Source organism: Apis cerana, linkage group LG5 (genome assembly GCF_029169275.1).
Source record: "Apis cerana isolate GH-2021 linkage group LG5, AcerK_1.0, whole genome shotgun sequence".
Taxonomy (NCBI): domain Eukaryota; kingdom Metazoa; phylum Arthropoda; class Insecta; order Hymenoptera; family Apidae; genus Apis; species Apis cerana.
In genome coordinates, this window is record NC_083856.1 from 326,260 (window position 1) to 340,371 (window position 14,112).

Here is a 14,112-nt window from a genome sequence, read left to right on the forward strand (position 1 = left end):
ATTTTAATCTAAGCATCTTAATTTTTTTAATCTATCTTTACTAACTTTGAATATATTTTTATTTATATTATAAACTATTATATTATATTTATATTATAGAATTTTTAATATTGCTAATTAAAAGTAAAATTTTTTAAATAAATTAAAAATCAAAATGTAATAATTTCTGTATCATCAACTGAATTTATAATAATTTATTGCTATTAGTTAATTTGAAATTTTGAATAAATATAATTTGATTGTAAGAATTTTCTATTTTCTTAAGATATATTAAAAAATTTATTTATTGACAAATTAATAGAAACCAAAAGTCCTTTATATACAATTTATAAATGTTATAATTATTGATAACGTTTATATTACAAAATTAATTACTATTATTAAAATTATATTAAAAGTTAATATTAAAAAAATTAAAAAATAAATAATATAATATATTATTTTAATTAATGAAAATTATATTAGAAAATATTTAAAAAATTTTAATTCTTTGCATACTTTATAATAAAACTATTTTATTCAGTTCATAATATGCAATTTATATGATGTTGAAAATGTAATATTTTCAGTAATAATAAAATATATGTATTGAATCCATTGGAACAATCAATTAAATTCTTGAATTTATATAAATATAAATAATTCTTTGTTATAATAATGATAAAATTCAATTTTTATATATTTTAGTATATTTTTTATATATTATAGTATATATTATTTCATAATTCATTTAATTTATTTTATAATTTTACAATTCGTATAATTTTAAAACAATGTTTATATCGTTAAAACAATTTAATTATTTTATAAATAAAATTGGAATAATAATTTATAAAAAAAATATGGATTTGTCTCAAAAATGTGGAAATATTCGTTAATTGAAAATTCTTAAAATAATTTCAAACAAAATTTTTCTTTGTAAAAATTTTCGTTATTGCTTTCTTAATAACTTATTAACAATAAATATTGATCAATCGAGCGTATAATTTGATAATTGACTATGCTGTCGATCGAGCATAAACAAGTCTAAGCAACATATATCGAAAAAATACATTAATTTATCATATTTATTCATTGTTCGTGATAGAATTCGATATAATTTTCTATTGATAAAAAAATATTTGTTATATTTTATCAATATACTTTTTAATATATGTTGTTTGGCGATATAAAATCAACGTTATCGCAATTTAATTAGACTCCGTGATTGGCTAATATTTTTTGTTAAAAAAAATTATAATGAAAATTATCTCAAGAATATTCAGTTAATGGATGTTCTCATATTTTTGAAATATCTTATTATGGAGAGGATATTTGAAAAAACATATTTTATATAATAATAAAAATAATTTTTAGTGTAATTATATTAAATAAACATATAATTATAAAAAACATCTTATTTCAATATAAAAATTGTAAAATTTTTTATTTCATTTATAACATACATATCTATTTTTATAAAAATGTTTTTTAACAATTATTTTTTAATTATTTTTATTTATAATTAATATATTTGATAAATTATATTTATTTATTAATTATATTTATTTTTTAATTTCTTTATCTTTATTATATAAGAATAAAGTTAATTTTTATATAATAATATTTAAATAAATTATTTAATTTTATTCAAATCAAAATATTTTTTTATTATTAAATATTATATTGATTAGAAATGCGATAAATTTAAATATCATAAAATTGCATAATCGATAATTTATATTTTACGTCGTTGAAGAACTTGCGTAGTACCTGTTGAATTCTTCTCTAAATCTTGTGAAAATTGTGCAGGTATAGTAGCAATTTTGTAATTGTAATAATGTATTACGATTAATTAAAGAAAAAAATATATAAACAAAAATTATATAAAAAATTATATTTTTTTTTCTTTTTATATATTAATATGTTTTTCAATTTTTTTAATTTAATAATATTAAATATTTCAATAAATATAATTTGGCACATAAAATTGTATTAATCATATTAGTAATAGCAACTTAATACTTGTTGATTTATGGAAGCTATTTTTAAACATTATTGTAAAATATGTTATTACAAATTATGATACATTAGTTTCGTAATTTAGATACGATCTAAATAAAAAAACTGCGTAAAACAAAAATTATTAATATCATGTATTATTTAGTTTAAATATTATATACATTTAATAGAATAAAAAATGTTTATAAATCATTTAAATATTTAAATTAAATTAGAAGAAAAAAGTAAAGAATTGTTACCATATGTTAAAGAAATAAGTTTATTTTATATATGTGAATATAATATTATAGAAAATGTAATATTAAAGATTAAAAATATATTTTTAAAATAAATTTATAAATATAATATAAATATTTAAAAAAATATATATTATTAAAATTATATATTTACTATAATTAAAAAAAAATTTTTATATATTAAAATATTGTAAAATATTGTAAAATTTTTTAATCTATGATAGAATAATAGATAAAAATTATCTTTTAAATTAATAAAAATTAATAAAAATTTAATAAAATAAAATAATAGTATAATAATAATAATAAAAATTAAATACAATATTGTTATAGAATATTATAAAAAAGCGAAAGAAAAGATTTATATATATATTGATCAATAATTTTAAAAACAAATAATATTAATAAATTTGAATAAAATAATACAAATAGAAAATTTAATACTTCATAAAATAAAGAATAAATTTTTTAATTAAATTATGTCAACTAATTATCAATATCAATATCAGATATGCTTGGGTATGTTTTTGATTTATCTTAAAAGTTTATTTTACACGTATTTAATATTATATTTAATCAATTTTATAGAATTTTATTTATTAATTTTTTAATATTTTATTAATTTTATTAATATTTTATTAATATTTATTATTATTATATATTTAATATTATTATAATTATTATTATATTTTATTAATATTTATTATTTTAGAATATTAATTAAATATTACTAATTTTATTTTTAGATATGGAGCAAATTGGAGAGAGATCATGTGAAAATCTTGAAGGATTTAAACCATTAACTATTTTAATGCAAATCATCGGAGCAACATTGATAATTCTAGTTATAATTTGGTGTGGCAATTATAGAGGTGGTTTCGCTTGGAATTCTAATCCAGAATTAGAATTTAATTGGCATCCTCTTTTAATGGTTATAGGATTTGTTTTTCTATATGCTAATGGTATTTTTAATAATTCAATAATTTGAAAAATTGATAAACAATTGAATTAACTTTTTTAATTAATTAATTATTTTTACTTATTTTTAGGAATGTTAATATATAGAACACAAAGAAATGCACGAAAACAAAAACTGAAATTAATTCATGCAAGCCTAATGTTATTAACTATTGCATTAGTTGTAATTTCACTTGTAGCTGTGTTTGATAGCCATAATTTAAATCTAAAACCTATTCCAAATATGTATAGTCTTCATAGTTGGATTGGACTTACTAGTATAATTTTATTTTGCTGCCAGGTATTTTTAATCATTTTTTTTTTTATTTATTAGGTGTCCCATAAGTTTCTTTTGTATCATGTTAGGAATAACTCTAATTGATTATTTTTATATAAAAATGCAAATTTATCTATTAGCTATTTATGGCATCGATTTCAATTATCCCAGAGTTCTTTTAAAGTACATTTCATTGGTGACACAGTCTCTTTTAAAACTTTTTTCTATACCATTCAATATGAATAATCAAAGGAAACATTTGCGATATATTATGTTTTATTGCTTTAAAAAAATGATAGTGCAAATGATACTGCAGATGAGATTTGTACTGTTTACGAAAGTGATGCTATAATTATTACCACAATTGGTTCAAGAGATTTAGAAGTAACAATTTTGACTTGAAAAATGAAAGTTGCAATGACCACCTAGCAACAATGAATATGGACTTTATCAAGACTATACTCTCTGAAAATCCGCGATATAGTATGCAAGAGTGAGTGCCACTAACCATTTTCAAGAAAATGGTAAATAATCATTTGACCAAGATGAGATATATCAATCGATATAAAGTTTGTTCCACAGCTGTTAACGGAGACCGACTTTATGAACGTCTCTACGTGCGATTTCTTTTTTCAGCAATATGAAAAAATTTTTAAAGAGACTTGTCATTGGAAATAAAACTTGGATTTTGTATCAAAATATACATCGAAAATGCACTTGATTTAAAGACAATAGACTTCAACTGTCGCGAAGCCTGTACTTTACCCGAAGAAAGTTCTTTTATCCATTTGGTGGGATTGGAAAGATGTAGTCTACTATGACTTCCTCTCTCAAGGTGAAATCATCAATTTTAAAAAATATTGCAATCAGTTTGATAAATCGAAAGACGCTATAGCAGAAAAACGGATAAAATTGGCGAACTGATGAAACCATTAGGATAATGCAAAACCGCACATTGCATTGATTATAAGAGAAAAGCTGTGATTTTATTGGGATGTTCTACCGTATCTTCTGTACTCCCTAGATCTTGTTCTATTGGATTATTACTTATTAAAAATTTTTCTTCATGATAAACAATTCTAATCCATAAGCGAAATAAAAAAGCTTCAAGGAATATTTTGCAAACAATTTTGGAAAAAGAGAATTATGAGACTTTCTGAGAGATGGAAGAAACTGATATAGTAGAATAATTCATATATAATGCTATAAATTAATCTTAAATAGTAAATATCATGTATTCATTTCATATTAAAAAAAAAAAGAAACTTATAGGATATCTTAAAATATACACATATTTAATTTAATGATTCTAATTTTATTTATTTTTTATTTATATTTTTTGAAACCATAAAAAATACTATTTAAGAAATGAAATATTTAAATTTTTATATTTTAGTGGCTTGCTGGATTTCTTTCTTTTTTATATCCAAAATTACAAATTTCATTACGAACTTCTTACATGCCTATTCATGTATACTTTGGAATCGCAGGATTTATTGGTGTAATTACTTCATGTCTTTTAGGACTTAATGAAAAAGCAATTTTTGCTTTAAAGTAAGTATATATTTTGATTCTATTATATTAATTATTATCAATATTTTAAAATTATATTATATAAAATTATATATTAATCATAAATTTTATTTATTATAACATCATAATATGCAATTTCAGAGAAAACTATTTCAAGCTTGTAGATGAAGCAATATTAATTAATGTAATTGGATTTTTATTAATTCTTTTTGGTGGATTATCAGTTTATTTGGTAACACAAGAACGTTATAAACGTTTTGCTAAATTAGAAGATGAGGCATTAGTTAATAGAACTCAATAAGTAATTATATTATATGATAAATTTCTTTTCTATTAAATATAAACAAAATTTTAGTTCTATTCTTATATAAGTTATATCAAACAATTTCATTAATATCAAAATTCTGATTTGTTTATGTAATTTTAATTAGAAATTTTTATATTTTTTAATTAAAATAATAATATTACTATTTAGTTTTGAATTAAGACATTAGTATGAGAAAATTTATTCTTTTTTATGTTGAATTATTTATTATATATTTTTATTTTTATTTCTTATATTGAATTATATTTAACTATTATATTAAATACTTAAATTATTTAAGTATTTAAATAATAAAAAAATTATTTTTAAATTTTGTATAAATTTTGATCTGATTAATGATCTATTTAATTTTTATTCGCAAATATATACAATTAAAGTTTAAATTTGATATATGAATTTTAAATTTATATTCTTACATCTATATGGTTTCATTAATTGTGATTTTATTTATATTAAATTTTAAAAAAATAAAAAAATAGAAAACATTAAAAAATAAGGATTATTTTTTATTTTTTATAAATATTAACAAGGATTATTTTTTAGACTTATTAATTTTTTAATAACATAAAAAATTTTAAAAAATAACTTTAAAAAATTGTTGAATTTAATTTTATGAAATATAATGTATGTATATATTTTCTGTATATGTATACAATATACTATAGTAAAAAAATATATTAAATAAATATACAGTAAATAAATATTAAATAGTAGTATATAGTAAATAAATATTAAAAAAATTGTATTTGAAATGGTAATATCTTACAGCTTAATATAATAATAAGGTATTAAATATATTATATTAATGTATTATATATTATAATATTTTAAATTAAAATATTATATCTAAAATCTAATATATATTAGAATAATATATATAATATATATATACATTTATGAATATTAAATTTATATTTATCTGTAAAGATTTATAATGATTAAAAATGTACTCATAAAAATGTATTTATTCTGAAAAATATATATGCAACAAATTATGAATCTTGTTCAACAAATTATCAAACATATTCATAATTTATATTTTATTTCCTAATTTATTAATTTAGTTAAAAAAATAAAGAAGAGCATCAATACTCTTATATTATTCTTTAAAAATACTAAAATGACAAAGTAATATCTATTAATAATACTAATATCTATAATATATACTAATATCTATTAATAATAAGTATTTAATATTTCTTATATTATTATTATTTTATTGCATTTTTATTAAAAGTATATTATAATATATTATAATGTAAAAATTAAATATTAAAAGAATTTATTTTAATGCAAAAAAAGAAAATTTTAAATATTCCCGCTTTTTTCTTTGAACAAAGTTGTGCACAGTAAAACTCTAGACTTTATATTTCTAGGTTACATATCCATATGCACATCCATATACATATGGTATTTTATATATATATATATATAGATAATATCTCGTTGGGCGTAGTAATAAAAGTGGTAAGTCACACTGGAGGACTAGCGTCCTCAAGCGTCACTTTTGACGAACATTACACCTTCAATGGTTAAGCAAATTCCTGTGCCACAGGCAAAATATGAATTGTTAACAGACGTTCGACAGTGAGTTATATTTTTATTCTTCATTATCTTTTAATTGTACTATATTATAAATACATATATGAAAATTACTAATAATCATTAATAACTTAAAATAGTTTAATATTCATTTATTTATTTCTTTTTTTAATATATACAATACATTTACTAATATTATATTATATTTATGATTTAAGATTAAAACTTTGTGTTTTGTTTTTTAAAAAATATATAAATAAATACATTTTTAATAGAAATTAAAAATAAATCATTTTAAATATAATAGTTATTTTTTTATTATTGAAAACATTTTTTAAATATTTTATTGTTAAAATTTATAAATATTTGTTTATTATAATAATATAATATCATAATATATTATAAAATGCAATAATTTTTACATTAAACAATATATATATATATATATATATATATATATATATATATATATATATATATGATTGATAATAATATATAATAATAATAAAATTATAAACTTTTAATTTATAAACTTTTAATCTATTTAATAATTCTATAATTTTTTATTTAAGATAATTTTGAATAATTTGAAAAATAATAATTTAAAAAAATATTTATAAAAATTATTATATTTAATTTTATATTGTATTATATATAAATTATTTTTATAAATTTAAATTTTTTCTATTATATAAATATATTATATAAATATAACAATTAAATTCTTATTTATTAATTACAAACATATTCACTTGAGTTATATGAAAAATGTAATTAGATATTATTATTATTATTATTATATTTTTATAAAATTAAATATTTATATATATATAAAAATATATAAAAAATATTACTTGATTATTTTTGTTTAAATGTTGTAATTCTATTTACTTTTATATTTATATTATTTTTATATTTTAATTTTTCTTAAATGAATTTTACAATTTTTTATTTATTTCTTATTATTTCATTTTATTTTATATAATACGCTGTAAGTATAAACATATAAATATATGTCAGAAGTTACAGGTATGGTTATTGATTATTCTATATTTACTGATACAACAACCTAAATTAAACGGAGTATATAATATATATATAAAATAAATACAAATTAATATTTTATATAGCCTCTATTATGTAAAATTTATGTTCATCACTTTATTCTAAATTATTAATTAAATTCATTTTTCTATAATTATTTTTATATTGCAATTATGAATTATGAATTCATTATAATATATTGAAATTTAACAGTAATTCAAAATCATTCAAAATTTTATATGAATTTTTCTTTTTTTTTTAGATCACGTTGGAAAACACAAGTTTTATGCTTAGTATTGGTATCTCTGATAGTTGGAATTCTTTTTGTAACACGTGCATGGTTAGGCATTATTATCCTTCAGTCTTCAAGAACTGAAACATTTGATACAGAAACAATAGATAATGCCAAGGTTGTTACGTGGTTACGTCGGGCTCGGATGTACGCCGAATCGACGAAGGAGAACCAGAATGCGAACAGGAACAACAGTATCAGTTCGCCACAACACTTCTACACCAATTCCTCAGGGTAAAAATATTATTTTTGAAACATATATATTCCAACAAAAAGTTACAAATATATTATATTATTATATGTTACAAATATTATTATATTACTAAAAATTAAATACTAAAAGAAGTAATATTATAGATAATAAAAATTGTTTTTTTTCATAGGCAGATCATTGTCTGTTATTACACCATATCGAGCGACCTGAACACGCTCTGGGAGCTCAGTCCGTCGAACATTGACCCTAATCTTTGTACGCATATTATCGTGGGTTTTGCGGGCGTGGTAAATTGTAGTCTCAATTTGGGTAATAATTCATCAATCTATAAAGAAGTTATTGCTTTGAAAAAGTTTCAACCTGAATTAAGGGTCATGATTAGTGTTGGCGGCAATAATGAGCTCCACTTAGGTTTTTCAGAAATGGTAAAAAATCATGCAAATAGAAAAAGGTAATTTTTTTTATTTTATTTTAATTATTTAGATATAAAATGAATTTAAAATATTAATTTTATTTTATAGATTTATAAAATCAGTTTTAAATGTAACAAGAACATTTGGTTTTGATGGACTAGACTTAGATTGGGAATTTCCTGCATGGCTTGGAGCTGATGAACGAGAAAAAATTCGTTTTGTACAATTATTAGAAGAATTACGAAAAGAATTTTACCGAGCAAAAGAAACATTAATTCTTTCTGTTGCAGTAGCTGCTCCACAAGCTATTGTTGACCAAAGCTATATGGTTACAGAAATGGCAAAGTAAACAAATGATATATTATTTTTTATGATATGAATATATTACATAATTTTTAATAAATTAATAATTAATAAATTAAAATTAAAAATTAACAATTAATAGTTTTCAATAAATTAATCATTTTTAATTATTAACAATTACAATTAATAAGATATTTTAAAAAATATTTTCATTTTTCTATTAGTAATAATAAAATTATTTTGCTTATATTTTCTATTGTATGCATATATGTATATGTTGGAAAATATGAGAAAAATAATTTATATATTCATATATTTATATATAAATTTTTATTATTTAGGTACATAGATTTTGTGAATTTGATGTCATATGACTACCATTTTTATGTATGGTATTATCCAATTACCGGACTTAATGCGCCTCTTTTCTCACGAGCTGCTGAATCTGGTTATCTTTCTACTCTAAATGTTAATTTTTCGGTTCATTACTGGCTTTCAAAAGGAATGCCAGGAGAAAAATTAATTATTGGAATTCCTACTTATGGCCATACTTATAGATTAGATAATTCGCTGAATCATGGTTTACTCGCACCAGCAAATGGCTTCGGTAAATTAGGAAATATGGGTTTTGTTTCTTATCCTACAGTTTGTGAATTCCTTCGAAATGGTGCAAAAAGTGTTTTTGAACTTGAAAGCAAAGTTCCTTATGCTTATAAAGATAAGGAATGGATTTCTTATGATGACATTACAAGCATCTATTATAAGGTATTAATATATATTCGTGGGATATCATACAGAATTCATTTTAGAGATTAAAACAAACATAAAAATGACATATGATTTATTTATTAAATTATAATCAATTAAAGTTTGCATTAAATGAAGCGAGAAATAGAATGAGACAATTAAGAATTATCTTTTCATTTTATTTTGTTTCATCTAATACAAATTTAAATTATTTATAACTTAATAAGTCTTAATTGATATTTTTAATAACTTTAATATATTTATAATAATTGTTATATTTGATTTTTTTTTCAAATATATTCTAGCATTGACTTTTTAAATGTATTTTACAATATTATATATTATTCTACAATATAATATATTATTTTATATTAAAAATTTTAATAATTAATAGGGATTCTAATTAAATTTAAAAAATTAAATATTATAAAATTGAAATAATAAAGAAATTATGAAATATTCTAATAAACTATATTGTGTTTTAGGCTGAATGGATTCGAGCAAATAATTTTGGTGGTGCAATGATACTGTCTTTAAATGTTGATGATTGGAATAATACATGTAAATTTAATGAAAGCTTTCCTTTAACTCGTACTATTATGAAAATCCTCAGGTATCAAGAAAATTAATGCATTTTTGAAAAACTTTTTGTTATAATTTACATTCCTCATAGAAATATTGCATTCCTAAACTATTTAATTAATTATTATTAATTTTTAATTAAAATATTTAATTTTTCAAAATTATTATTCATTCTAAAAATATTATTTAATATAGTATCATAATATTATTATGATGAAAACAAAAATAATTTTATATACATAATTCTTTCTCTTTCAAAAGAACATTTTTCATTATATAAAAATTTATATTTGCAATTATTTGCATGTAATAAAATGCAATTATAATTTTAATTTAAAAATTAAATATTGAAATTATATATTCTTTTTTTTATTATTAGAATATAATATCATTATATATCATTTATAGTCATATATGAAAAAAAATTAAAGATTAATAGTAGAAAATTTATTAATAATATATATGTATTGATTTTGAATGAAAATTCTTGTAATATAAATCTAATGATAAAGATAGAAATTAATTTATTTGTAATATAAATACTTGTTAAAAATCTTTATGCGCAAATATTACTATTTGATTAGATCACTTAAATACACGTTTTTTTGGAAAGTTCTGTAAGTATATGCAAACGCTTATTATGTATTCCAATAAAATAATTATGCATTCCAATAAAATGTTTTGAATAAAAATTAATTATCAATTGCTTATATATTTGAATATTAAAGATTTATAAATAATATTTTTTTTTCGATATAATTATAATTTTTTATTTCAAAAATTGTAGCTGATACAGAAACAAGTTCAATAATTTTCAAATGACTTTTAATTCAAGAACTTAAATTTATTTAATAGAAAATAAAGTATTAAATATCATTATTAAAAAATAAAGAATCAAAATTTGAGATATTTTAAAGAAAATCAATGGTAATTTTTAAAAATATCTAATATCAAAATATATAAGTAATTGATCTATAATTAACATTTATTCAAAACATTTTTTTATTAGAATTATTAAGAATTTTTGAAAAATAATGAATATTAAATATTTATATGGACATGCTATATATATTTGCATATAAATATTGCACTATTCCTTACAGCTTATAGTTTTCTTATTTCATTCTTACTGACCAATATTTTTTAGAACAATGTTCCCATTTTATAAATGTGCAACTTACTTATATCCATTTTTTAAATAATTACTTCATTGCACATAATTTAATTGTGTAATTTTATTAATTGTGGGCATTTAAGTTGCAATTATTAATCATATATCACAAAATTAGTATTTATCCTATTTCCCATTATTTTTAAAATTTATTGTTGCTAATATATTTCTTATTCAAATAATTTCATTAATTTTTCTATGATACAAAATTATATATACATATATATAATATTATATGTACAAACATGTATCTATTAATTATAATTAGCAACAATTATTTTTATTATTTTAGTAATAATTATTTTATTTTTATTTTACTTATTTATAGTTTAATATGCAATTATTGATATGTATTGTTCTTATAAATGTTGATAAGTGCTAATTTAAAAATTTATATAAAAAATAAATAAAATTAAAACAAGATAAATGTTAAATTATATTTATGAAAATATATAAATAATAAATTAATAAGCATAGTAATAGCATAGTAATAATAAATTAGTTTACAAAAAATTAAAATTTTTTTAATAAATAAAATTTCAGAATTTAATATTAGAATAATTTCAAGAAATAAAAATGTTTAGATTAATGATTTTTTCTTTTTAGTATTATAATTAATTCAACATTAGTTCTTAAATTAGTAAATTATATTAATATTTTGATATTGAATTTGCCGTAATTTTTTTTATATTATTATTTCTATATAATTATTGATATTATTATTATATAATGAATATTATAATCATTTTTAAAAAATTTGCTTTAATAGCATTTAAAAAAAATGATTTGTTTTTAAATTTAGAAATCAAAAATCTACATGTGATAGATATTATGAAATATATAATTTAATATATATAATTATTAAAAATAATTATTCTATTTAATTGCATTATAATGATAATTTAATTAATTAATTAATTTTAAAAATATTTTTTATTAAATAATTTTGAGATGATTATATTACAGTTTCTTAGATTAAAATTTTCAATATTTTTTAAAAATTTTAAATTAAAAATTAAAAAGAATTATATTTACATTATATTGTATAGTGATATACATTTAAAAATATTATAATTTTTTTTTTTAAGAAGTTTGTTTTCAATTTCAGTTGAAAAACATAATTTAAATAATATTATTTTTAAAATTCATGTATTATTTTTCTACTAATTAATTTGTTTAAATTTATTAGTTTTAATTTTATTATCGAATTATATAATCAAATGTTGAAATAAAATGTGCCATATTATTATAAATTTAAAAAATAACTTGCGTATACTTGAAAACATATTTATTATAATGAAATTAATAAATTGATTGTAGTAAAATTGCTTACCACAAGGAAAATAAGAATTACCGTATTATTTATTTAATGTTATAAAAATTAATAAAATATTACTAAAAATTATTATTGCAATAAAACTATGAAAATGATTTGTTATTTAATAAAAATTATTTTATTGTAATCAAAGTCAGATATCAAATATATAAAAAATGTATGCATATAATTTAATTATAAAGAAATAATTTTATTTATTAGATATTATTATTATTAGAATTAATAAATTAAATTATGAAAACATAAAAAAGAAAAATGTTTTTAGTTTATTAAAATAAATGGTATTCTCTTAGTTTTATTGCAGTAAAGATAAAAAATTCTATAAGATAGTTTTAAATATTAAAAATTCGTCTATGTCTGAATAGAATTTTTAACTTAATTAATGTATGTGATGTTTTCATTTCACTATGCATATCTTCTATTCATGTAATGAAAAATTTAATAAAAAGTATTATTAAATCAAGTTTTTAATTTTTTTCATGTTAGAGATTTCAATTTAAAAAAAAAATATTACTTCTATAAAGTATTATATAAATAATCATGTATTATAAAAAGAACAGTTATATAATTAATATAAAATTAAATAATTTTTTTGCACAATTTCGTGAATACGACTACTGACACATAAAATTTGTTTTGAAGAATAAATCTTTCATTCAACAAATTATCCTACTGTTTATTAATTCATTCGTTTTATATTATAATTTCATTAATAATATTAGTATTACATTTTTTCAATATTAGAATTTTGAATTGATATATGAATTTATGTTAATTAATTAAAAATTGATTTATAAATCAATACAATAAATGTGACTATGCTTTCGCATACATTTGAAAATTATTGACTTTTTGAAATTATTAATAGTTTAAATCAATAGAATTCTCTAATTCTAAGTTCTCTTTAAAATTCTATGTTAAAATTGTTCTTATTATCGTATTTTTTAACATTTTATGTATATACATATACATATATATATATATATATATATATATATATATATATATAATATATATATACTACATATAACATATGTATAAACATATACATAATGATATGTATACATATATATATATATATATATACATATATATATATATATAAATAAAATATCTGGTCAAATAATATATACAAGTAG

General features: G+C 17.5%; 2 protein-coding genes across 3 annotated transcripts; both read left to right on the plus strand.

Moving 5' to 3' along the window:
• Window positions 1–504: 504 nt before the first annotated feature.
• LOC107996021 (plasma membrane ascorbate-dependent reductase CYBRD1) lies at window positions 505–6,328 on the plus strand. Of its 2 annotated transcripts, none has more exons than XM_062075665.1 (5): window positions 505–2,756; window positions 2,984–3,199; window positions 3,287–3,495; window positions 4,868–5,025; window positions 5,146–6,328. In XM_062075665.1, the coding sequence occupies exons 1-5, from the start codon at window positions 2,717–2,719 to the stop codon at window positions 5,303–5,305; spliced, it is 783 nt and encodes a 260-aa protein (XP_061931649.1). In that variant the 5' UTR covers window positions 505–2,716; the 3' UTR covers window positions 5,306–6,328. The 2 variants fall into 2 exon arrangements, with proteins under 2 accessions (XP_061931649.1, XP_061931650.1); XM_062075666.1 differs by having other exon boundaries at window positions 1,631–1,791.
• A 382-nt stretch (window positions 6,329–6,710) lies between these two features.
• LOC108001382 (chitinase-3-like protein 2) lies at window positions 6,711–13,436 on the plus strand. The gene is made up of 6 exons (XM_062075662.1): window positions 6,711–6,916; window positions 8,178–8,441; window positions 8,591–8,872; window positions 8,943–9,179; window positions 9,479–9,902; window positions 10,370–13,436. Exons 1-6 carry the CDS (start codon window positions 6,858–6,860, stop codon window positions 10,511–10,513), a joined length of 1,410 nt encoding a protein of 469 aa, XP_061931646.1. The 5' UTR covers window positions 6,711–6,857; the 3' UTR covers window positions 10,514–13,436.
• The last annotated feature ends 676 nt before the right edge of the window (window positions 13,437–14,112 follow it).